The sequence below is a fragment of the Falco peregrinus genome, chromosome 2 (assembly GCF_023634155.1).
Source record: "Falco peregrinus isolate bFalPer1 chromosome 2, bFalPer1.pri, whole genome shotgun sequence".
NCBI lineage: Eukaryota > Metazoa > Chordata > Aves > Falconiformes > Falconidae > Falco > Falco peregrinus.
Window position 1 is genome coordinate 20,783,906 of NC_073722.1, and position 24,884 is coordinate 20,808,789.

A 24,884-nucleotide genomic window follows, 5' to 3' on the forward strand; every position below is an offset into this window, starting at 1 on the left:
TTCCTGGGGCTTATTACATTTTGGTCTCTGTGGATTCTATAGGATAAATAAATTGCATAAATTCTGAGATACTTTTTGAAATCCACTAAAAAGTTTAAAGCTAATGGCAACCGCAGCCACTTAACCACTGCCACGTCTCCATCATTTCACTAAAACCTAACGATCTGATTCTAGGCAACAACCGGTATAAATTTTATGTCACAAGAAATAACTTTCTAAACTCAGTAAATGACAAATTCCAGAACTCACTCAACATCTATCTGTGCCCAAATAACAGGTAAAGCTTTGGCTTGTATAAGATCTTCTATGATGAGATCTGTCTTAAAAAAATTCAAGGTCAAACCCTCACCTGCTCACCTGCTTTCAAGAACTGCCAATCAAAAAATGTAGCACATTAGCCTTGATGAGCTGTGATAAACTAAGAAAAGCCATACTTAGACGAAAGTGAGACCATCTATCGTAAAATGTTGTCTTTGATAGTGGGTGGGAAACAGTTACTTAGGGAAGAGAGTAAGAACATGGAATATGCACACTACTTTCCTCAGGAGGCCTCCAGTGACTTCCACTCAAAAACTTCTTCAGCTGGATGCAGTTCCTCTGTACTTAGTAACAGTTATGCTTTTCTCTTCCATTAACTTTTCCATGTGGTTTCCTCTTGACATAACTTTTAGTATCTCTCATAGGAAGTAATTCCTAACTTCATTGTGACATGATCACCTTCGCTTCTTAGAATCTGGATCCTACAGATTCATTTGATGTCCCCTGCTTCAGAGGAAGCTGTGACCAAGCAATTGCCAGCCACACTTTCCACTATTTCTGTATAATTTTAGAGACCTCTTACATATCCATCTCAGTCATCTTTTCTCAAGGGAAGAACAGAATAGTTATTCTTTATACAGAAGCTGTCTCATTATCCTCATTGCCTTTCTCTACATCCTATATAGTTCTATATCCTTTCTGAGATAGGGGCCTGGAATGCCACACAGTCTTCAAACCACAGTCAAAGTTGGGATTTGTACAATAACAGGATGCTCTCTGTTTTGTTCTCTAGTTGCTAACCCAAACACTGCTAACACCTGATTTGCTTTTTCAGACGCTGCTGAGTTGATGTTTTCACGGAACTATCTGTCAAAATCTTAAAATCTTGTCTGATGATACTCAGTTCAAAGATCATTGTTTTATATGTGAATTAATGGGCTTTTTTCCCAGTGTGTATTACCTTATACTTCTAAGCCATGTTATGGTATGGCTGCTTAGTTTTCTTAAAAGCCTTTTGTGAAGGATTTTGTTGAAAGCCTTTTGTAAATCCAAGATCAATCAGATCACCCTTATCCATACGTTTTTTGATCCCCTCAAAGGACTGCCTTATGTTTGTGAGGCAGGACTTCCTTTTAAGAAAACCTTTTTAACTCTTCCCAGATAAGTCATATTTTTCCAGATGTCCACTGTTCCATATTATATTTTCCACCTATTTGTTTTATGTAGCTATCGGGCTGACAGGGTTGTTGTTTTCTGAATCTCTCTTGGAACACTTATGTTAAAAAATGGCACTCTCTAATCTCAGATAACAGTTTTAAGCAAGAGTCAGCTATTCCAGCATTGAATTCCTTTAAAGCTCTGTGTTTTGGTGACTGCTTCTTAATTTTATTTGCCTCATATACTGTAACTTGTCCATATGTTTTCTTTTCTTATTATAGTAATCATTTATGATTCTGAACAGTTTTACTCTAAGTGGATTTATCTAAAATCTAATTTAAATCAAATAGTTCTGTAGCTGAGTTCAGAAGATATTCTACAAGTGTGAGAAGAAATAAGACATATGTTTGTCTTTCATTCAGCAATAAAAGCAAAGCTGTCATTTCACCTAGTTTCCTACAATAGTATCCTTGGTCTGTGGATACTTTAAAAATGCAAACCTTTCCACTTATTCCTTAGTAATGAGGAGGGGGGGGGGGGGGGAGGCGCATATCATGATCTCTAATTTATGGGCAGCATTTTACTTCTGTAAATACCCAGATGGTCTGATTTCCTCCTTTTTATGCATTTCATTTTCTTTTCCTTTCTGATTTTTTTCACATAAAATCAACATTAGTTCCCTAAAAAATGCCTATTTTAACAGCTTTCTAGTAGATTCTAACTGTATCATCTGTAAACAATTTAATAAGCTACCCAGTTTATTGTGGGATGTGATTTTAGCCAAATGGGAGAATCAGCAGGGGAAAAAAAACAAGAAAAAGAAATTGACAGTGCTGATTTGTGTGTTTGTTTATTAATTATATGGAAAAAACTCCACTTGTAAATATATAGCTAGTTTAATGGAACAAAAGATAAAATCACAGCCATGCCACGAAAACATGACATACAATCTCTTCCAAATGAAGTTAAAATGGCCTCTTCTAATATATCCCTTCAAATTAGAATATTTTTTGTTTAAAGTGGCTTCTGCAAGCTGGGTAGTGTACGGCAATGTAGCATGTTATTGTCCCAAATCACTGCCTAAGAACATTTCTTGTCTTGTAGTAGTACAACTCAGAAGTTGCATAAGGTGAAAACAACTTTAGAAGACAAAGTTAAACATCATTTTCCACAAACCTTACAGAGGTAGAAAAATACTTTTCTGCTTAATTCCTACCCTCAATTTTTGTTCTCCTGACTTTAGAAGCAACAAGAAACAGAGCCACATGGAATGGATTTAATTTTAAAAAAAAGGTATAAAATGACAGACAAAGAGAATGAAATATATTGATGGAAGGTTTAAATGCATGGCTCCAGCTAACATTCATTAAAGCTGATTGCTCTTCATTTTTTCCCATCAAATTTCTCTTGTCCTACAAGAGAAATTAATAGAATCCAGATGTTTTGATTGCATGAGGAACTTTGTAGTGCACTGCCAGCTAAAGAGGGTTTGCTTGACTGAAAATACAGACGTAGGGTGGTAAAGGTACTAAACCCCAGTAATACCAAGTTCTTAGTGAAGGGAAAAGAAAAAATACAAGTCATAGATAGTTTTTAGCTACCTCTAAGGCCAGATGGGAAAGCTTTGCCTGCACTCGTAAGAGGCATGAGTAGTTCCTCACCAGTAAAGGTAAAGGCTTCAAATTTTAATCCCTAATGTGGCTTATTAGGCTAGGTACTGTATGATGGGTTGCATTTTTAGGACTACTCCTGCTTTAGGTTTTTTTTCCCCAACTTCAAGACTGGCAGATGAAGTGTGTTGGGGGAAGCAGAGAAATGTACTGTATCTGACTCTGGTGTGAGAAACTGCTTTCTCAGAAACATAAAATAAATCTGATCATGTTTTAGAACCTGAGAAATTTCTTTCTCTAAGTGGCAATACAAAGGGTTGCGCTGTCACATTCTGAAAAACTAAGCCTACAATCTGCCAAGTGTAAGGGGTAATGCAGGACAGCGCTCAACCAAGCTTCTCTTGAAGGAGAAAAGTAATTTGCTGGGGTTCTCCTCTGGAAACAAATTATCTCACCTCCATGCCAGCTCATCTAAGGTTGTCAAAGTTTTAGATGTTGAGGAAAAGTCAAACTTTTGCCTGTTCATCTTGCCCCTACCTCTTTGTTCCCTGTCACATCTTAGTAGGCTGAGTGATAGTAACTCTAGCCACAACCAAAAGTGTGTTAATGCAGGTAGCCCATGCAGAGCAATAAGAACTTTGTTCCTCTCAACGGTGGACTTAGAAACAGTCACAACCTTGCCTTTTGTTATTAAGTTAAAAGTAGCTCTCTGTGAGTCCTGAGCAGATTGCATATGCAGTTAGTAACAGGCATTGTTATTTGACAGGTGTTCTAGATCACACTCCCAGCATTTATATATGCTTCACTAATAAGACAATGTAAGTCAGCTGAAAATGTGGTTTGCCATGCTACTACCAGGAGGGTAATTCTCAGCACTTAGGTTAGTGGGTGTCACCCTAGATGCTTGTAATGGCTTTATCATTATGGTTTTAGGATTGATAGTGGGGGAAAAAACCCAACAGGCGAAAGAAGCCACTTTCCTCCAAAACACAGAAACAAAGTTGATATACTTGAGCATTACTGATTGGTAACACAATAAATAGAAATTCACACAGAGTTCCCCTGTAACTCTACAATTCCCTGTGTCAGGATGTCAATTAATGAAGATCTGTTCTCTATGTTGGTGGCCTAGGTGGCAACGTATCACAGGCTATCTGTAGCCAAAGACCTGTCATCATTAAATACAGTGAGTAAAAATGTATGGGTAACGTGAGTCATGAGCCAAGAGTTTGCAGACAAGAACTCTGATGTTTCTTTGGTGTTTGTCCTATCTGCTCCTCCCACAGCCAGTCCCAGATACGCAGGAAATATATGTAGGAAATACCTTCCTGAACTACTGGCTGAAGAGAAGTAGACTCTTTGGGGTTTTTTCTTCCTGGACTTTCAAAGTGTTCTGAGAAGGCTTTTGAGGCTCCAGGTGTGCCTGTGTGGCCTCACCATGTCCCAGCTGCACACTGTAACAGGAGCTTCCTTTTTTTCTCCCACTCCTTTGATTGGGGCAGGCAGTTTGAGAGTACAGGTGGTCTGAAAGCACCCAAGGGGTCTTGGGGAAGGGGCCAGTAAGAAATATGAAAAGACAATGATTTCAGAATATGTCCAAGAAAGAATACACAAACTAGCTACAAAGGCTCCCTAAGATTTTGTTTTGAGGAAAAAGTAAAAACCATCCATTGTGAACATGGAAAAATTTTTTGTGACAGTGGAATAACTATCTGTTTCTTGTTAATCGTGAAGTGAGGCTTTGTGGTTCAGGTGTCATTCCACTGCTGGTTTTACTTATCACCGTGTTTCAGCAAGCAAGAACTGATTTTCTCTTGGGACTTGGGGAGACTCTTAGGTGTCTTATCTCCATTTCATTTTGATTCCTAGGACATGGGATGACTACATATTTGGCTTCAGTAGTTGGGAAAATTTTGATAAAAGGTTCTAAAGTAAAAAGAAAACTACGCGGTATTTTCTTTCCAGTTTTGGCAGGGGAATGTTGCATCACATTCTTCTTAACAGAGCCTAGAGGAATCAAAATTTATCTTCTGTGCAAAAGCTTCTGAGCCTGGAGCATGCATGTAAGTAGGTGTTCTGTGTTCCTCACCTCTGCCATAATGCTTCACCCTGCTCTTTGAATTGTCATGTAAAAGTGGCAGTTAAGTAACACAACACCCTTTATCTATCTGTTCATTGTAAGACAGTCAGCTTTTATGATCTCCCCTCTTCCTAATGAAAGAATCCAGTGCAAATTTTCATGCCTACTTATTGGGCTAAGTAAGTACATGATGCTAAACTTTCTTCTGATGTACTACAGTGAAATGAATCAAGAGTAACCATATCGTATTCAGTTAGAAAATATATTTTAATCATAGTTGAGCTATCAGTTAGGCCCAAATAGTCTACTAAATTGCAAAATGATGGTTTAATGTGGAACTGCAGATTGAAGAGATCTTGAAGATTTAACATTAGTCAGATAAATACTCACCTGCATCAAGTTTCATCTTCTAAATGTTGTTTCCTGTTAGCTAGCATAGAAGTGATTAACTCCTTTGACTTGTTGCTTTTAAAGAGCTCAACAACTGATTACATGCATGGCCGAAGTACAGCATAAAATTCAATTATTTTTGCAGTGCATTTAAAGCAGGTATTGTTTGTCACTTGGAAGGCTCATGAGACTGGATTTATCAGTACTGAAAAAAAGAATGGGAACAGTGGAACAACTGAGTTATAATACGGTATGGGTCTGGGGAACCTTGGCTTCCATTTTTACACTTGAAAATTCACATTTAGTTTTTGGTCTGGGCCTGTCAAATGGGGAAAATAGCCACTAGACAGTGTAACCCTAAGAAGTCTGCTTGAACTTCTGAAAAATCTCTGTGTTTAGTTGGATCTTTGAATCCTCCTGTAGTACCCTGTTCTTCCTTCTTTCCTCTGTACTACAAAACGAGCTGTAGGATTTATAAAGCAGTTTCTAACACTCACTTTACAAATACAGTGAAGTATTTTGTTCAATGTCTGCCCCAGCAAGTCTGATGTTAGTGTCTGAACTACAGCATCTAACGAAAGGACAGTACATAAAAAGTTGCTATGGCATCGGTATGTCTGCGTAATGCTAACAGCATTGCTCACTCTTTCTATCTGGATGGTTCTTTTTAGATTTTTAACAGAGAAGCATTAACAACAAAGATGATACAACAAGGACCTCCCTGCACAAAATCTTAGCCCCCACGCAAGTAACTGCAATAGATTGAAAAGCAATCCAGATATCTTCATTCCTGGCTACAGGAACAAGAATTCCAACTCTCACTTTGATAACTAATTCCTTTCCAAATGGAGCAGATTATGTTTGAAAAGTCTGCCCTCCAAAAACACCTTGATGTTTAACCCCTGCCAATCCTACATCCTTGCCTGTTGCACTGCATCTTTTTGCCAGGAACCAGTTTCCAGACTTCTGGAAAAAGTTTATGCTTTTGGTGATAATGTGATGTTTAGCTGGTGTTGGCATGGATCTGCCAGATTTCCAGATGACTGCCAATGTCTGCAATTCCTGAACAACTGTTTTATGTGCCTCCTCAGGGCAAATCTAGTATGCATGCTGTGACACCAAGCTTGATGTAGCATTTTGCTGCTGTGCTTTGTTATTTTCATGCCAGCTGTATCTTCTATCACTTTGTTGCATTTATCATAAACAAATAATTTGATGAATACTTTTAAAATTTAAATCTGATTTTCTTTGATTTAATGCTGATGTTTATTTTTGTTAATGATGGGGAAGGCATCAATTAGTTTACACTAAAGGTATCCAAATAGCACAAAACCAGTATTTTGAAAAATGTTCTTGTAATCAATACTGATACTTTTACAAACGACAGAGATGCTTTTCTGGCATGTAGTACCTCTGTTATTTTTCCATGCTCAGGTGGATTTTTTTACTTCTGCATTAATGGTGGTGTAAAGCAGAAGCACAGTGAATGTGAGTGCAAATAAACATAGAAGTATTTGCATCTTCATTTCAGAGTGACGTTGAATAGCTGATTTTCTTATGCAACAGATTCATCCAATGGTTATGGTATTTGTCAGTGCTACTGAATAGAAAACATCTCGTCCTGCTTGTGAGATCAGCTGATCAAAGAAAGGAAATAATATCACATGAGTTGCAGTAGACAATCAATGACATGTAACAAGTATGACTTTCTAACAGTAGGACTATATTAACAGTATATTTAATGCTTACTAGCACTGGCTAAAATACAACCACGTTATTAACTGGACAAATGGAAAAAACACACTGTACATTCATCCCATGTCTTCCAATGAGAAAACTGAGTAAATCAACCAAAAGACTAGTTTTCTATGAAGAGTTAACTCAGCTATGTTGGGTTTTTAAATGATATTAAGCTTATTTGAGTACTCTTCTGTAGTAAGACTCTACTAACACATCAGAAATTTTATACATGAGCAGGAAACGTAAAATGACAGCCAATGAAAGTAAAGCTACTTCAGGTGCTTTTGAATGTAAAAGTGAAACATATCTAAGTCTGAGAAATTCCATATATTCAGCAAGCAAACACGGAAAGGATCGTATAACTTTCTGCTGTCCTTTTTCAGACTGATGGCTTAATGTTTATTCACAGTGCTTTATATATCATACATTATTAATCACATTATAATAAGAAGGTCTCATCTTGGTTTTTATGTTACAGTTTGTTATGTAGCAATTATGGCAGGCTAATCAAGTCTTGGTTTTTTGTCTTTAAGAACTGGTAGTGCAATCTTCCACTGTCATGCATCTTAGCACTAAATTAATTAAAAAAGATAATTGAAATTCCCCAACTGAAACATCACAGCAGTTTTCTCAGAACACCCTATCTGTCTTCTGTAAATGTTCCATATCGAGTTGCCAGAATGCTGATTTCATTAGAAAACCAAAATAGCAACAATCAGTGGGAGTAAGTAGAGGAGCCTCACAGTTTGCAGATACTGAAAAATCCAGAGGCTTGAACTAGCCGGAAAGTCTTTTTTAAAAAATGCAGCCACAGTCAGTTTTCTAAAGCACATTTGCTTTTTTAATGTGTGACTTGCATAGAACTTACCACATGTGGACCATAGAGCATTTTATAACCATTTTTGTTTTACTGAGTTGCAGGGAAAGAAAGTGGTTTTAGCTAATAGGGACCAACTTAACAGGAAATCGGGACCTTGGCTTTCAGGCAAGTGCCCTTTTCATAAAACCCAGAGTCTCTACTAGGCAAACAATAGCATTAAACACTTTTTCAATCGCATATCATTTTTCTCCCCTAAATATAATCTCTTGTTTTGCAACAAAATTGCTCAGTTCCCAGCAGGGATTGGAGAGTAATATTCAGTCTCAATGAATTTGGAGATTAATTCAGACAGACAGAATATAAGTTTATGAATTGGAATTGGATTTACACTCCTCATCTAAAAATATTTTCAAAATTTTAATGAGGGCAAGGTGTCAGGACCTCTTTGTGTACAGTATGCTGAAAGCAGCCTGAGGGGTAGAACAGGCTTTGCCATCGCTGTGAAGCTGGATGTCAATACTTAGCAGGAGGAAAAAGGCAGAATCACTTGGGCAATCCCAGCAATTCCTAATTGTGTCCCAGTGGCCCCTCTGGCTGGCCAGGCCCAGTTTTGTTTCTGGGTACTCAGACTCACAACCTGCTCAAAAAAAAAGAAAAAAAAAAGGAATTAATTGTTCCTTTACTGTGGCCCCATGCCTGAGCTGAAACAGGGCTAGATGATGGTGGATAGTCACTGTAGGAAGAATCTATTAACACCAGTTACTGAAGAGAAAATATATATAGCAATGAACGTATGCCCAGGATTTTAACATTTCTGTATTACTTTCCCTGAATAACAGCAGCTATATCAGTCTAATACTCTGAAAACCTTATTCTGTGTTTTCATTTTATATAAGGCAGTATTTAAAGGGTGCACTCTAATAATATTTTCTAATTGTCATTGAGATTGTTTAATCAACATATCAGTATTCACTTCTGTTGTACCCTTATTTATGTTCCGATTGTGCTTAGTTTTTTATAGAAGAATAACTGAATCACAACACCAATGTATTTCTTCCTACAGTAATGTTCTGTTTCCTGAAACATTATCTTTCCTTTTCCTTGATTTAGCATCTTTTAATCTGACCTCACATTCACACTATTATTTTTTTCAGAAAAACGTAATCCCTTCAAAATGTGATTGCTTTTTTTTCCCACTGATGTCTTTCCTTTAATTTTAAACAAATACAACCTTTGTAAATAATAATTTCCATTTTGCTTGTAAAGTGCTTTACACTAAACTGTAAACTGTTTTCCATAGATCTTAAATATATAGTAGACAAAACATTAAAGATTTTAGGGATTATATGTAAGCAAGAGAGGAAAAGAAAGTTATCTTTTTATGTAAAAGTTAAAAACCAGCTTTTTGGACCCTTCTAATGTTGTCCAAAGGCAAACCTGTTGGTTTATCTGCAGGACATACAAATGTAATTAAAAGGAGAAAAACAGTTTCAGCAAAAAAAAAGCCTTTTAAAGTGTAGAATCTTTGGAGTTTTATGAACTATTGTGATTAAATAGTCTTTTCTTTAAAGAACATACCTAATGTTGCCCACATCTTCCCCTAGAGAATGGTTTAGAATATATTTTGATTTTAAAAACCATTTATATACCACTTAACTGCAGATATTTGTCTTGTCACAGCTATGTGTTAATGCCATCACTGTTAACTGCTACAAAAGCTGTACTGTAGCTATCACCGTGAGGAATACATTCCTGTAGCTCAAATGTATCATGGTGGTGTTTTGATTCTTCCTGGCAGCTTGTGCTAAGGCTGTACTTCACAGACATCCTCTAAATGAAAATGTTGGGTTAGGATTTTGGTTTCCTGGAATCACACATTGTCTTAATGCAATGTGCTAAGTGATAAGAGACATGGAGTTCTGCACAGTTTGTCCGTGCGGGGCTTATATAGACCTCCAGTAGCAATTTCAGGGAACAGATAAATCCCAAATGATTAAAATAATAAAAATAAACAAATAATATTGGTTTCTGAAATATTTGAGTTAGCCTTCAACAGAGCCTTTATCGGTTCTGTATCCAATAATCTCCCAAGTTGATGGATGACTATGTGTTTTCTTTGTTTCAGAACTAACAGAAAAAATTCTAGTGAGAACTTTAAAAGTGAGATTTTAGACTCAGGGGATTTGCTATTTTTTAATATAGTTGAAAAAAGCACATAGATTTACCCAAATACTTTTTTTACCTAACCAGCACTAGCTCCAAATTAGGTCTGAAATATATGAAATCACATTAGTTTTCAGCAGCATTGCATAGGTACGGCTTCAGGATAAATTGATTGTTAAGAAAGGTAATTAACCCTTACAAGATCTTCGTATTGATGATGATGATAGAGCATAAACCAGTCTGATTCTCAGATCATACAGGTTTTTTTAAATGATTTAATTAAAATGAAGTGACTACGGTTTAGCAATCCTGCAATCTCATTTTTATGAAATTACTTTCCAGACCAGGAATGCACTTAAATCTTTAATGTTTTTTCCACATTTCTGAAATTGAAAACCTTAACTTACTTTTAATGTTATAGGTGGAAACTGTGGATAAATACTACTTGCAGCTTCAAAACATCCAGACTGTGACACAGTAGTGCCTTTTGTCTCAGTGTTGCAGGCTAGAGGATAATAGAAGCGAAGCTACTCCTCGAAAGAAGAAATGTCTTGATCAATTTCCAGAGCAGGCCTGAAACAGGGAAAGAACTGACGATGCCACAGCTTCTCCTTGCTATCTTTTGCTGATCTCATCTTTCAGCTTCACTGCTGCTGATTTCAGGGAGGAGAAATCTGATAGTAAGTATTCAGTGGCCAAGTGCATGCACCATTCTTCAGTGCTGAATTATCCGCAGCTGCATACTGTTAATAGCTACGAGCTAGACACAACAGGAGTGGTGGGACAGTAACCCACCTGTCTCCACAATAAAACAGGGAATGTCCAAACTTAAAGCTGTTATTTTCCTCAGTGGCATGGTATTTTAAAGGAATTTTGCATAACTGAAGGGAATTATATGTGTCCATATGAACAGCAAAACAGAGAGGGACGATGGGTGAGACTGCAGCACCGCAATGACGAAAGGCGATGGTTTGCATCCTGCTCACGAAAGAGTGGATACTCTGCAGCCAAAACCACATCCAGTTTAACTGTTGCTTGTTACCTCATGGACTAAATTCTCCATTCTGATTAGACAGTTGTGAGAGATTTGAAACGGTTTAGATTTTCTTGTGACATATCCAACAGCTCTGATAGCATGTAGAAAACCAGCTTACATTATTCAGTGGTGAATCCAGCTCTGGATAGTGAGAATGAAGGCAGGCCAAGGCTTGTTCTTGCCCACTTTGTGCTGCTTGTGGAGGCTTCTTACAAGCCTTTGATGTAAAGGATGCCCCCATGTACCTTCAGTTTGACATGTTTCAAAGGCACTGGAATTTTGTTTTGGATTACTTTGTATACTAATGAATGCTTTCGACCATCTTGTCGGAGGTAGCTGTTACTGAGATTTAGCACCACGTAAAACTGTGCAGTACTTTCAAAAGCTTTGTTAAAGTTGTAGAACAGACACTCAAAGGATAAAAAGCCTATCAAGCCTGAATTCCACATGCATATGAGTTATGAAGCTGCCTTGAGTGAAGGCTTTTTTCCTTGCCGCTAATCCTCTGCTGCCTTCTTTTTTTATATATATACTTTAACACCGCAATGAATGTTTGTTACCTGGGAAGAACGGTCATTTTACCAATACGCCTTTCTCGTGTTACACCCATGTTTCTACTGTGTTAATTACAAAAACATTGAGTCTCTCCTGTCATCAAGGTAGTATTTTTAAACGTACTTGAACAGTAACTAAAACCAGAGTATGCAAACAGGTTAAGTACCTGTATTGTATTTCACTCTAGATATTCAGGTGGCATAATTTTACATATATACATATATATATATATGGCTTATATATATAGCCACAGGTAGAAACGTGTTTTTAAAGCACATATGAGAAGTAGTATCCTATTTTAGGACATTTCTGTGTCTAACGAGGAATTTCACCCCTAATGCTGAACGGAAAAGGAGCTGATGCCAGCAGCTCTGAGCAGCCCATACGGGCTTCTGGTCGGTCTGAGGTCCCGCGCCTTTCTCTGTGGGACGCCGCCTCCGGGACGCAGCTCCTCTGCCAGGTCCGTTCCAGGCCCTTCCCCGGGGCGGGCCCGCAGTAGCGTCAGCCGCCGCCAGCTCTCGCCTCACGGCGGGCGCGGAGGGCACTGCGCGGCGGGCGGCACTGCGCAGGCGCGGGCGGCGGGGTCGGGCGCGCTCCCGCCGGCGGGGGGGGCGGGGGGGAGGCGGCGGCGCGCGGGCAGGCTCAGACGTGGCAGTTGGGTGAGTGAGTGTGCCCCGGCGGAGGCGCGCGCCCCCTCAGGTAACGGTCCTAACGGCCTCCCCGCGCTCTCGGCCCGCCGCCGCCTGAGGGGTCAGCGGGACCTGACGGGGGGAGCGGAGCGGCGGCAGTGGCGGGAGGGTGCGGGACCGGGAGCAGCGAGCAGCCGGACTGCTGCCCCTCGGAGCCGGCAGGGTGGGCCGCCCCCTCTCGCAGGCAGGCAGGCAGGCAGGCAGGCAGGCAGGCAGGCAGGCAGGGCCGGGCGGGTGGGGAGACCTTTTGCCCTGTTACAGCGCCTTGGGATCCTTAGGTGAGGCGGGGGGAAACGTTGCATCGGTAGGAGGTGATAGGACGTGTTTGCGGGTTTGGCACTGAATTGGAGTAAGTTTAAGCTTATGTTCTCATAGCTTAATCCAAAATGTGCTATTAAAAAAAAAATACAAAGCATAACGTGTGTAGCTATATTCCGTTCTTTCTACATGTGCGTGTAGATACGTGCATACACCTCAAAGATTTTTTGCCAGATTGAGATTGCAGTCTGGCTTGGGGAGGGACAGCACCTCTTCCCAGTGGATGGTACCATGCACAGTGTCTCTGAAGAAATAAAATGTTAATAGTTCACCCTCAGTGAACCAAGAATGTGATCCTCAGGTTTTGGTTCCGTTGTCCTATTTCTGCACACACAGAGTGGAGTTTTACATCTGCACAGTGGTATCAGTGCAGGAGAGCACTGCACAGGTACAGCGATCCTCTGAAAAAACCAAGATGACAAGCTATTTTGTAATAGCAGTAAATTGAATCACGGAGTGTGTGTGTGTGAATGTTGCTCCTCAGGCTATGCAGTGTAAGGTAAACTAGTGTTGAGAGAGACAGGGAGAAGGAAGTTTTTGTGTCCTATGTAGTGACACTTGCAGTAAACAAACCCAGGGAAAGATCTGAGTTTAGCAAATCCTCTGATCTTTGTCATGCAATTTCCAGAGTGAATCTGCATGTCTCTTGTTAGAACCTGACAACCAAAACCTTGGGTGATACTTCGCGTGTTGCCTCCAAACTGTGTCCATGGTGTGTTGGTATATATACATATTTTGCGAAGGGATTAAATATGCTCAGTGTTAAATAGAATGTGGAACTGTGTTTGATAAACTTAGATTATTTTTCTTATGGTTAGAGTTCCTGTCTCTTTTCAGCACAACCTCTGCATGTTTATGCTGTCTGTGGGAAGCTTGACGTGGCAAGGTTTTTTTTGTGTCTCTGTGAGTAAGCAAGCTGTGGAGGAAGTCATTTCCCCTGGATGCTGTCACAGCTAAAGGTGTTGGCTGTTGCAGCTGTCTCTAAGTGAAAATACTTTCCTTTATGTAGATTACAAAGATATATATGATGTATATGTCCATGCTAGTGTGTAGGTAAGTTAGTGCAGACTTACTGTCTTTTGGAGCAACTAAAGCTCACACTGCCACGTCCTTTCTGATGGGGGTGGGGGAGGGAAGAAAGTACGGATGGCAGCACAAAGCCTCTGTTTAAACTTTTTTTTTTCCTTCTCCCTGTGTTTACCTTGTTAACTAACAAATGGAAGAAAACTCCCTCAGATTACCTATCTGAAGCAGTTTAATACTGCAGTTGAGAAATCTTAAACTACATTGGGGAGTGTGGTTTAGAGGGTTGCACGGGCAGTGTGTGAGGAGAGCTAGGCCCTGCACCCAGCTCAAAGTGATTTCTTGTCTGACGTGGAAGATTAGTAAAACTGTTGTGTTTTGGTTTTTTCCAGAAATGTATATTTAACACGAGAAGCCTAGAAATGGCTTTTCTGATAGGGATAGCTTTTCTCTGCTGACATGTACCAGTGCAGCATGAATTTGTCTGTTTTTTGAAGCTGCGTGTGATTTTGAAGTGCCTTTCTGTGGGCTTCTGGACCACAGTTCTTGATGTACTTTAATCCAGCTTCCATGCTCAAAGATGACTCCATGGCTCAAGCCTAAGAATGTGAGGTATATGTGGTTAGGAAAGCTATTTAAAATGATAATTTAACATCTAAAATGCTAGTTTATGTCCTGTATCTTTAGTTCTTTGGAGATGCCTGACTTCAGAGTCTACAGAAGTAGTAAGTGCTCATTCAGGCTTTGGATCCTTAGCATTTCTCAAAATGGTTTTAATTTGGGCATCAATAAATTTAGTGAAAATTTGTTTTTGTTAAATTCAATATGAGGTTAAAATAAAAACATCTCTCTCACATGGAAAAGAGAAAGCTAGCTATCAAGGCTGCAAAGTGTACAACTTCAATAACCTCAAATCCCTTGGTGGCAAGGGCGCTGTATCTGAACACTAGTCTTATGAAATGCAGTGATCTGGTTTAATAATGCAGGATTCTTCTGATTTTCTAGTTCTAAAACGATTGCAATTATCAGAATACTCTTTCCTGAAAGTTTTCTAAAAGTTTACTTTATCCTGCTTAACAAAATCTGACTGCAAGAAAGAAATGTCTTATTGGTTAAGTCTTATTCACATGTCTTGTGAATGGTGTCATCATTAGAAAACTTTTTCTGAATTGCTTTTAATCAAATTCTGATTTTTTCTTTCTTTAACAACAACAGACTGAAGATGTGAAAGCTTAGGGAAAAGATGCCTGGTGGTAGCAAGGCCAACATATGGTACTGTTGAGACCATGCTGCCCTGAGAGTACAGCTTCTCATTTGTGGAATACCTTGTGCCCCATTGTGTCATATTGTGGAGTCCTGCAGTAAAAAGGCTGGTCAGGCCTGGGCCAGTAATGCAGAAGACAGCTGGAAATGGGATCTCTCTATCCTATGCTTTATTCTGTGTTTCACCGGCATCAAAAGCAAGATATCTTCCCTCACTGGCTTGGAATGGGGCTGATGTAGAAGATTTGATGGAAAGCTGGTGCTGTACCTTCTCTAAAAAAAAAAAAAGCCAGGAGAAGGATTTGCTTAATACTCTGGTCAATCTGCCTTTCCTGATCCTTCAGTGTGTTCATTGGGATATCTGGTATGTGGGGAGCAGGACTCAGAGTATTTTTCAGGTGTAGTAGAAGTCTAGGTTTTCCCAGTAAAGAGAGCAGTTTGAGACTTTTCTTCCACCTGCGCATCCATTACTTACAGTTTTTCTCTCCATGGGCCTTGAAGAGGTGAATCCCACTCAGATAAACTCAGTGATATGTTTCAGTTCATGCAGTATGTGGTAGTGCTGAGGAAACTAACCAACCAACCAGTCAAGCAAGCAAAGCCACTGTTTCCCCCTGACTTTAAGGTCCTTTTATTGCCCTCAGATATGTGTTTTGTTTTGGGAACATGGTTCATAGCGTTTTAAAATGCACAAAGAGTGAAGGCTAATATCAGGTGTCACTTTCTCTTTTGCAGATTCTTCAGGAGGATCCAGTACTTGGAATGAGAATATTGCCATCATGAGTCAACAAGGTTATGTTGCAGCTCCTCCGTATTCCCAGTCCCAGCCAGGAATAGGAGGCTTTTCTGCAGGTTTTGGACCACCTAATTCTTCACTTCATTATGGGCATTATGGGGACCCTAATTCCTCCTACTCAGCACCTCAACCAGGTATGAATATGGCTTAAAATGTGTTTTCAGAGTTTGCTTTTCAATGAAGGTATTTTGCATCTCTTTTCCCTTACTTGTGTCAGCACAAAATGCTCAGTGTTACACTGCTACTGCAACAGGATCCTGCACTAGCTTTGTCTGTACTGGTGGTGTTGATGCTCAGATGCTGATGTAAGATGTGGTGGTGGGTATCTGACATTTGTGTGTGAATTCTGTTGTCCAGGAAGCAATAAACACGAGTGCTTAATGCTCTGTTGTAATTCCTGATACAGCCAAATACAAAATGAATGATTTCTGGGAATAGAGAAACATTTTGCAACTCAATGTTAATCATGTTAATGGTAAAAAAGCTGTCAGATATAGGTTGTATTCTTCACAGCCGGACCTTTGTCTTACTGAATTCTTGAGCACAAACTTGCCTGTGAGTATCAGCTGGTGTTCTGCTGCTTAAGCTTACTTACTGGGTGATGCATGGTAAGTAGAGCCCATCTGCTTTCTAACCACTCAGGAGACTGTCTCTGAGGAAGGACACCTTGGGTGCAAGCGAATTACAAGCAAAAGGGGATATTTACTTTACTTCTACCAGCATAATCATAGTATGGATTATCTAATTGAGATCAAACAGTTAAACATGGTTGTCCTTGTCTGTTCTTTTCATAAATTTTAACTTACTGATATGTGGCTTCAGACCTTTCAAGAAATATAATGTATGAGTATAGGGTGGCTGACCCTTAAAAAAGAAACACCAAAATTTGAGAGCATGGAATTTAAGCCTGTTTTGCTGTATGTAAATTATGCTGGTCTAATTTCAGTAAAGTCAAAGTGGGTGTGCTAGACTAGTGGATTTGGGCTGTGGAAATTATCCAGAGAGTAAGGTTTCCTCTTCCTTCTGTAAGTCTACTAATATACATAGCTAAGATAGGGATGCAGGAAAGAGGGACCATCTCAGTATTTTGCCTGATGTCAAGGGGAACATTAGTTAAAATAGTAAAGATGTCTGAAGTATTCTCTAAGGCATCTAAGAAAAGTTATTTGTTAAAATTTTTAATAACATTCAGGTTGTGATGTTACATTAAATTTAGTATTTGAGATGGTGGAGTAATGACAGAATAAATATCCAGGTATATTGGAATTTTTTACATATTCTTTGTTGTCCTTGGTTTTTGTGTTATCGTGAAAACAGAAAAAAAGAAGTTTTATCCCTTTTCTTTAAAACTTCTTATTAAAGACAGCAGGAGTTGTATTAACCTTAATCCAATGCTGAATATGGTCAGAAGATAGAACTAGTTCTGGTAATTGGCTTACTAGAATCCTATGGAAAAATATCAGTTTTGGTACCAAACACATTTTTATGTTAGAGTAATTTGAAGGAAGATAATTCAAGAAATACAGGTTTAAAAGCTGTTTATTCCACACTGCTGTATACATGAATTCTTGTCTCTTCATAGTCACTGTTGCAGATCTGAATTAAGAATCATTCTAGCAGGTTTACAGGTTCTGCGTTGTGGAGGCTATTTTATTTTAAGGTTGTTCCAAGTTTTCTTTGTGACAATGCTCTCTGAAATCAAAGGGACCCCTTGCTTCTACTTACAAAGATAACTGGGTGACAGGGAATTTCCAGTGTCCCAAATTAAATTGCAGGGTGTGTTTGTTCATGCTTGCTTCTTTCTTATTGTCCATCTTGGATTCTTTTGCTGGCAAGTTACCAACTACTATTCGCTTCCTTTTTGCTATCTTTTCTTTTTCATATCTGCTTCTATAGCTGACTGGAAATCTGTCCTTTCTTATGGAATCACAGAATAACTGAGGTTGGAAGGGACCTCTGGAGGTGATCTGATCCAGCACCCCTGCTCCAGCAGGGCCACCTAGAGCTGGTATTCTTATTGCTAGAGCAGGGCCGTACACTTGTATTTTTTGGCGATCTTTTTCCTTCTTACAGAGTTCTTACATAAACGTACCTCTTCCTTTGCAGGTGTGTCAAAATCAACTGTGCCTTTTGGATCTTCAGCTCCCGTTGGGCCTCCCCCGCCTGGTACACATCAGTTCAGCCAGACCAACTTCCAAAATGGGCCCAATACACCAGGGCAACAGCCACATAGGTGACTTTCAAGAATTATACATGAGATCTAAGCTATTTGATCTCTGTTACCTCTCTTCAGCTGCTTCACTGATATTTAAGTATGGCATCTCTTTTATCTTAAGCAGTTCTGACTTATTCCAATTCTGAACCAGATCTTCTAGTTCAGTTCACTGTGTTAAACTGCCAGATCATACACTGTGATCTGTAATCTGATTAAGTTCTATTTTACAGCAAGTCAGGTCTTTATCATGCGTTGTTTTATTTTTAATTATTCTTCTTGGGCTTAGATCCATTGCTTCAAAGCAGCAGCAAGGTGTTATAAGTGCCGTTTAATATAAAAGTTACATTTTTTCTCTTCACTTTCTCATGTCTTAATTCTCCTTCGTTGTGAGGTACCCAGAAGTTGTTATTTAAAAATCAGTAATTGCCCGTGGGTTCTGACTAGAAGCTGGTCCATGTCTCTGTATCTGTAGTTCTCCCAACTCCCCAGGCCTTGTCAGGATGTGTTTGCTTCACTGTGGGATCACAGCCAAGGCTCCATAGGGTACTTTAAAGACATTTTATAACACAGCTTTGTTGTACTGTCTCAGATGGATGACTGCTACCCTTTTGCTTAGGTCTGGGATAAACTGTTCATAGTCAGTCTGAAGTGCTGTTGTCCTGCCTCCAGAGCTTACAGGAAGAAGTGGAGACAGGAGTACGGAAGGGAGAAAACAGGGACAGGTGGAAGCTGTAAAGAAAAATCTTGGAAAAATGATCATACGAGGGGATAGCCAAGCTTTATTACACAGTGGTTGTATTGCAGGTTGTAGGAAGTGGGTAAATATGCTTAGCTCTTTTATTTAATTCTGTCAAATGTTAACGATTTTGCTTGCCTCCCAGGAGTGACGAAATCAGTTTGTGTACCTATAGCTATTTTGGTTTTATTGAACCTGACACTGTTTAATAATGTTCTTGTTTTAGTTGGTTGAAGTCCTAATCTGCCTCTGTGCTTTTTAGTTGTTGTACAGTTATTTGTCTTCAAATAAAGCCATGCATATGTTTTATTAGGCATCAAAATAGGGAAGCCTGTTCATGGGCTGTGTGTTATCAGTGTATAAAGGAGGACCCAAAGAGACTGGTGATCAATTGTAAAAGACAATGTACTAATGCATGGGGAGAAGTGGTGGTTGTCCTGAAGAAGAAGAAACAAGGTGAAGAGAATTGAGTTGACATGACCAACCCAGCAAAATACTAATTCCCTTTCCTAGCTTCCAGTCATTGCCTTTACAGGTGCACATCTACTGTTTTTCACCTGAACTTGTTTTATTTCCAAGTTGCTGAGAGCTGCTATTCTAGACCAGGACATTTCCACATGAATGATTCAAGGAAAGTGTATTCTGTTTCTCTTGAAGTAGCTAGGCCCCTCCTCAGTTTTAGAAGTGGTCATAGGAAAATCAGTGTAGATCTCTGGGAGGTCTCATTTTTCCAGAGTGAAATAGTCTGGTAGAAAGTATCTTTATAAGCCACGTGTGTTACCACTTTCTTTTATTTAGTTTGTTTTCTTGCATTCATGTTTTGTTGTATCTGGTAATCATGAAGCAGTTTTTCCCTATCGGCATCTTCTTTTTTCCTCTACTACAGGAAACTCTTTAACAGTTTCTCACTTTATTTTCTTCTCTTCACAGATTTTTCTCTTAAACCTCTTCACTCATCCCTGGTAGGGAATCTTCCTTTATAAGCATGGAGAGGGGATGGAGTGATGCAATATGTTCAGAACCTTGTGTTTCTTAATCCTCAAGCTTTTGTAGAGTTGCTAGTACTCTCCCTTTGCCATCACATACTTGCTCTTCTTTGATTCTAAGAAGTATGCAAACAAACATGTACTGTCTTTTTTTTTTTTTTTTTTTAACAAGTGTGCAATCTCTTTTGTGCTTCGTGACTGTTTTCTGAGCAGAATATGAGCAAACTCTCTTTAAGAGTTTGGCTGTCCTAATTAATTGTTTCAGCACCACCCTTGAGAAGGTATGAGATCTAGATGGGGTGATGATTGTTTTTTTTTCATAACTTTGCTAATTTTTCACCTTAGGTTTCAAGGCCTTCCACCTCCAAGCAATACAGGACCTTCCTATCCTCCCTACGGTCATCAGTCACAACCAGCCTACCCAGATACTGCATCCACTTCATCTACGACACAACTTGCTAACCAGCTCAACAGCATGCAGATAAATAGCTATGGTAATCAGTTTTATCTGACCTGATTGACTTCCTAAAATTGACTTAAAGCTATTAAGACTATGATAATTAGAAACTTACTGAACTTCTGTATAAATAGGAAATGAAATCTTTGACCGCTGTCATTTGCTTATCTTAGATTTTTTTTTTTAATCTTATCCTATTCCTTAAACCAATATTCTTGGATTAATTCTGAATCAATGAATGAAACTTCTGTAAAAGTCAGCTAATCTCACCAGTTGTTTCTCAAACTACTTGGTGATCCGGTCAGTAACAGCCAAGGCATGAGCAATAATATGCAGACAAAGTTTCATTTTTCTCAGCTTTTTGGAGTTTCTCTCTGTTTTTAAACTATCTTACTCTTTTTTTGACCAAATCTTATAGTTTTAGTAATCTAAATTTATTTGCATTTATTTTGAGCTTAAAACATCTCAAACCTGAGCTGTGAAGTAAAGATGTGATCATGTGATTCTTCTATGCAAATTACTTCCCACCACTAGTTTTCTGTTTGGCTGTACTAGCTTTTCCTGAGTATTTCCTGGTGAAATGTACCATTTCTTGTAAAAAGAGTGGAATTTAGTTAGCATCTTGTTTTGCTGAGGGCAGTGTGTTTTGGAGAATAATTTTTTTTTCATGAGGATCACTTTGATGGTTGATCTCTTTGTAAGATATGCATAAAAGTGAATCAGTTCAGGCTGCACTGATATCACTGTTGCTGTCCTGGCTTTATGAGTTGCTGGTGTGACTTAAGTGAAACCTACCATGGGTCTGACCTTCTGTACAATTGCTTGTCAAAATTTTTACCTTCTTCCCCTTAGAAAAATTAATTTAGACTTGAATTCAGCCTTGTGTACTGAACTGCAAGTGTACAATTAGCTCAGACCTTTTTATACTTTTAAAAATACTTTTTATACACTTCTATTATGAAGTGTGGCCTAGCACCTCTAGAGCACTTCAAATTTATCAATTCATATTATTTAGAGCAAAGATTTTTTCTGCTTCCTGCCTTCATTATATTGCCTTCAGCAGTAATTGTGTAAAATACAATGTTCTTGCTTGTTGTGTTTAATGCTAGAAGTCTGAGATACCCTTCCGACCATGTAAAACAGTTACATTACAATTCTGCCTCCATGATGGGTTTTATTCTTTTTCCTTAGCTAAGTTGATGTACCTTGACAGAGTGCTGAAAATCACAGCTTATAAAACTGCCAGAGTGATGTTTGTAACAGCCAAGAACCTGAGCTTGTGTTTTGCATGTGACATTTTCTTTTCAGTTAACATGTCTGACAGAAGATGCATTTCAGTATTTGTATAGTAACACATTGGTCTTTTTGCTCCAAACCTGATTTTGATTATTTTTTTAGCATTCTTGAAAATTATTTTGCCATAGATCTTTGGGGAGAAGTTTGACTAAAAAGATGGAGGTTTTGTAAAATAGTAAGTATTTACAGGTTTTAAGTCTCAAAAAAACCTGTTTCCAGGTTCCTTTTGATTCTTATTGGAATCTGGATCTTATAAACAACAAACTCTTCCTCACCAGTGTGTACAAAATAATTCCCACGTGTTTCATCTTTTAACATCGAAATCAGAAGATGGTTGTAAACCAGATAAAATGAGTGGATTTATCTTCCATCAGACCTGTCATGGTGAAATGCAAATAGCAGACTAACAAAAATATGCCATGTAAAAGAAATTGATTATTAAGCAAAAAGAATGTTGTTTCATGTTATGAAATTAAACATTATTACAAAAGCAAATAGTGATTTATGTGTATTTAATCAAGAATTGTCAAACGCTGCTTCCCTCTCTCTTTTCCCATCCACCCCAGCTGCAGGCTTTTATTGAAAATAGAGTCAAAAGAAATAATATTGAGTGTCTGAATCAGTTCAGACTTAAACTATGAGGTCAGATATGTTATGTTGAACAGGCATTCAGAATCCTCATAATGCAGCATGGTTGGTATGGGATACAGTACTTGTTATAGGTTGTAAATGTATTGAGCAAAAATAAAACACCTTCCGCGCAGAGCTGGTAGGTGTTTGTTTTTGACTTGGCTGACATAGTTTCTTACACAGGTCCTGGCACTACTCCAAGCTCTCGCATGTCTTCTGGGCATCCGGCATCTTTTCAGGGTCCACAACCACCACCACCGACACAGCAGCAAGTCACTTTACCATCTGGATCACAAGTTCCTCCACCAGCAAATAGTGGCCTTTGTGCTCAACCATCGTTGCCTCCTATGGCCAGACAAGATGGGATCCCTGGACCTGTCCCCCCAAATCCTAACTTGCCACAGCTTTCAGGTCAGCCTTCAGGGCCTGGATATCATCCGCAGCAAGGTAAGGAAGGATGTTTGTTAGCAATTAAAAACAAAACATGCATGGGGAATCACTGGTGGAACTGCAGCTATTCTCAGCTGATGTTCTGCTGACTTGGAAAAATGAACGTTGAATCCTCTTTTTGTAGAATGGAAAGATACGCATTGTCAGTACATTCAAGGCAGGCTATGCTTTTCCTCAAAAGTTTAGCACTCTGAGACTGGAACAAGGAAAAGGAGATTAAGTCAGATCAGGAACAAAACTATTTGGTTAGTAATAGGTAAAGGTGCAGTACGGTACAGAAAGGAGTTTTTCTTATACTCTGTAAAGGTATAGGTTGCTCTCCATCTTACAGTACTGTCTATCATAAGCAGCTTTCAAAATTACTTTACTATAGCAATAAAGAATTGTAACTGAACACAATTATTTAACCTGTCATAGGCGAGTAAAAGAGTTATTTTGACAACTAAAAAGCCAGCTAACTAGACCAGTTTGCATTGACTGATGTTAGGGGAGAGATTCTCACTAATATAATGGCCTGGTTTGAGTAACTGTGGTAATCTCTACTAACCATCCTACTTGGCATGTACCTGAAAACTTTGGAGCCAAAGTTGTCACGCCTAGTCTTGCACTGAGCCAAAGTAATCCATTTCTTGCAGAAAACAGAAGGGAAGGAGAAATTGCGTTTAGCTGAGTAACAGTGAGTTTTATGGTAAAAGTTTAAAATTGTGTTAATGATGTTAAAACATAACTTAAATAGTTTAAATGAATTATCATTTGTAACTCTGCAGCAAACTATGGTCCTCAGATGGCAGGATCTCAGCTGTCTTATCCTGGTGCTTTTCCTGGGGGTCCAGCACAGCTCCCAGGTCCACCTCAGAAGAAGCTCGATCCTGACTCTATTCCAAGCCCAGTGAGTAATGTCGCACTAATTTTTTATAAAAGTAAATTTCTGCCATATTTAAGGTAACGGAATGACAGTGATAATAATAATGTATTTATTTTAGTTGGTGGGGTGTTTTTAGGGTTTTTTTGTAACATCAAACAGCACTTACATGGCTTGGTTCACAAGATACATTCCAATTTTTGCCATTTCTTAATTACATGCTGTTTTGTAAGCTGTACTGTCAGTTTTGCGTAAATCAGTGCATAATGTGTTTTTTAGTATGGAAGAAGCTTTATCACTTTATCTAACATGGGACATACCCATAATACCAAATACTTTAATAGGAATTTGCAATAGGATTCTTAGTATGACAGTGAGCATTACTGAAGGATTACTTGCATTCACTGCAGCTAATCGCCTTTCCTTTTCATGCTGGCAAGTTTGAAGGCTTAAATTTGGTAACAGGTAAACACTTGAAATAGCATTTGTGCAGAATACAGGTATGTGAACTCTAAAACTGCAATCCTGGAAATGCTAAGAAGTCCCGTGCTCAAAAGCCACCTCACCATTTGATTTCAGGAGTTCTGCAGGCAACTAGAATTATTTGCCTGAGCATCCTTCCAGTTGCTGCAGCTTTGTAAAGATTTCGGTGCCTTGGAATATACTTATTGCTGAAGTTTCATACAGGTTGAAGAAGCTTAGCTGTTGGAACATGCACTGGTGGGACAGTGTTTCTTCTTCTTAGGATGGTGTTAGAGAAGAAGAAAACAAGGTTATGATTGTGTCCATCTTTCTTAAATAAAGTAGGCTAGTTGTTACCCAAAGAATAGCTAGTCAGATGCAGGCTGCATTTAATTTCTTTATTAGAAACAGCTGATTTAAATAAAGGGAGAAAATGTGCTGAACTCATGGGGAAAACACATTCTGATGCACACACTTATACTGGTTCAGACAATTGTCTGGACAGGTCAGAAGTTCCTTGGAGAGTCAGGATTTTGAAGCAAGCTGTGTCCTGCAACTTGACTTAGAACTTTCTGCTTCAAAAAAAAGTGTATTAGCCACCACACCATAAGCTAGTCTGGGTGAAGGAATCTTCCTCTGCTGAAGCAGTACTGCTGTACGAGAAAGAATTTGTGTTCCACCAAGATGAGATAAAAGTGTTTGTCTCAAAGCCTGACACTGTCTAGTAGGGAGCAGCCCTCCTTCCTTAAACTGGGATATTCTACTATCGTTCTGGACAAGATTATTTGTTTTATCCAGCCATAGTTTAGATGTAAAATCCCCATAATTTTGGAAAAATGTTTGCTGATAATCACTGAGCTTAATGTAATAACTGCAATTACCTCCATTAAA

At 38.9% G+C, this 24,884-nt stretch overlaps 1 protein-coding gene and 1 long non-coding RNA gene across 5 annotated transcripts in view; both read left to right on the top strand.

Annotated features, from left to right (window-relative positions):
- LOC129783850 (uncharacterized) overlaps positions 1-5,081 on the top strand; it is a 65,389-nt gene extending 60,308 nt beyond the window's left edge. Inside the window, exon 3 of the long non-coding RNA XR_008745887.1 lies at positions 4,992-5,081. This is a non-coding gene — a long non-coding RNA (uncharacterized LOC129783850). The remainder of the gene's footprint in view (positions 1-4,991) is intronic.
- Positions 5,082-10,877: 5,796 nt separating this feature from the next.
- Positions 10,878-24,884, top strand: part of SEC24D (SEC24 homolog D, COPII coat complex component) — a 58,271-nt gene continuing 44,264 nt past the window's right edge. The window contains exons 1-6 of one of the 4 annotated variants that reach the window (XM_027794840.2): positions 10,878-10,899; positions 15,839-16,033; positions 18,006-18,132; positions 20,182-20,330; positions 22,403-22,666; positions 23,437-23,558. In XM_027794840.2, coding sequence (XP_027650641.2) covers positions 15,883-16,033; positions 18,006-18,132; positions 20,182-20,330; positions 22,403-22,666; positions 23,437-23,558 — 813 coding nt within the window. In that variant the 5' untranslated portion in view covers positions 10,878-10,899; positions 15,839-15,882. Of the gene's footprint in view, positions 10,900-12,409; positions 12,510-12,829; positions 12,849-15,838; positions 16,034-18,005; positions 18,133-20,181; positions 20,331-22,402; positions 22,667-23,436; positions 23,559-24,884 lie in introns of those variants that run through there. The other 3 variants (XM_055797985.1, XM_055797986.1, XM_005243127.4) reach the window with 3 other exon arrangements.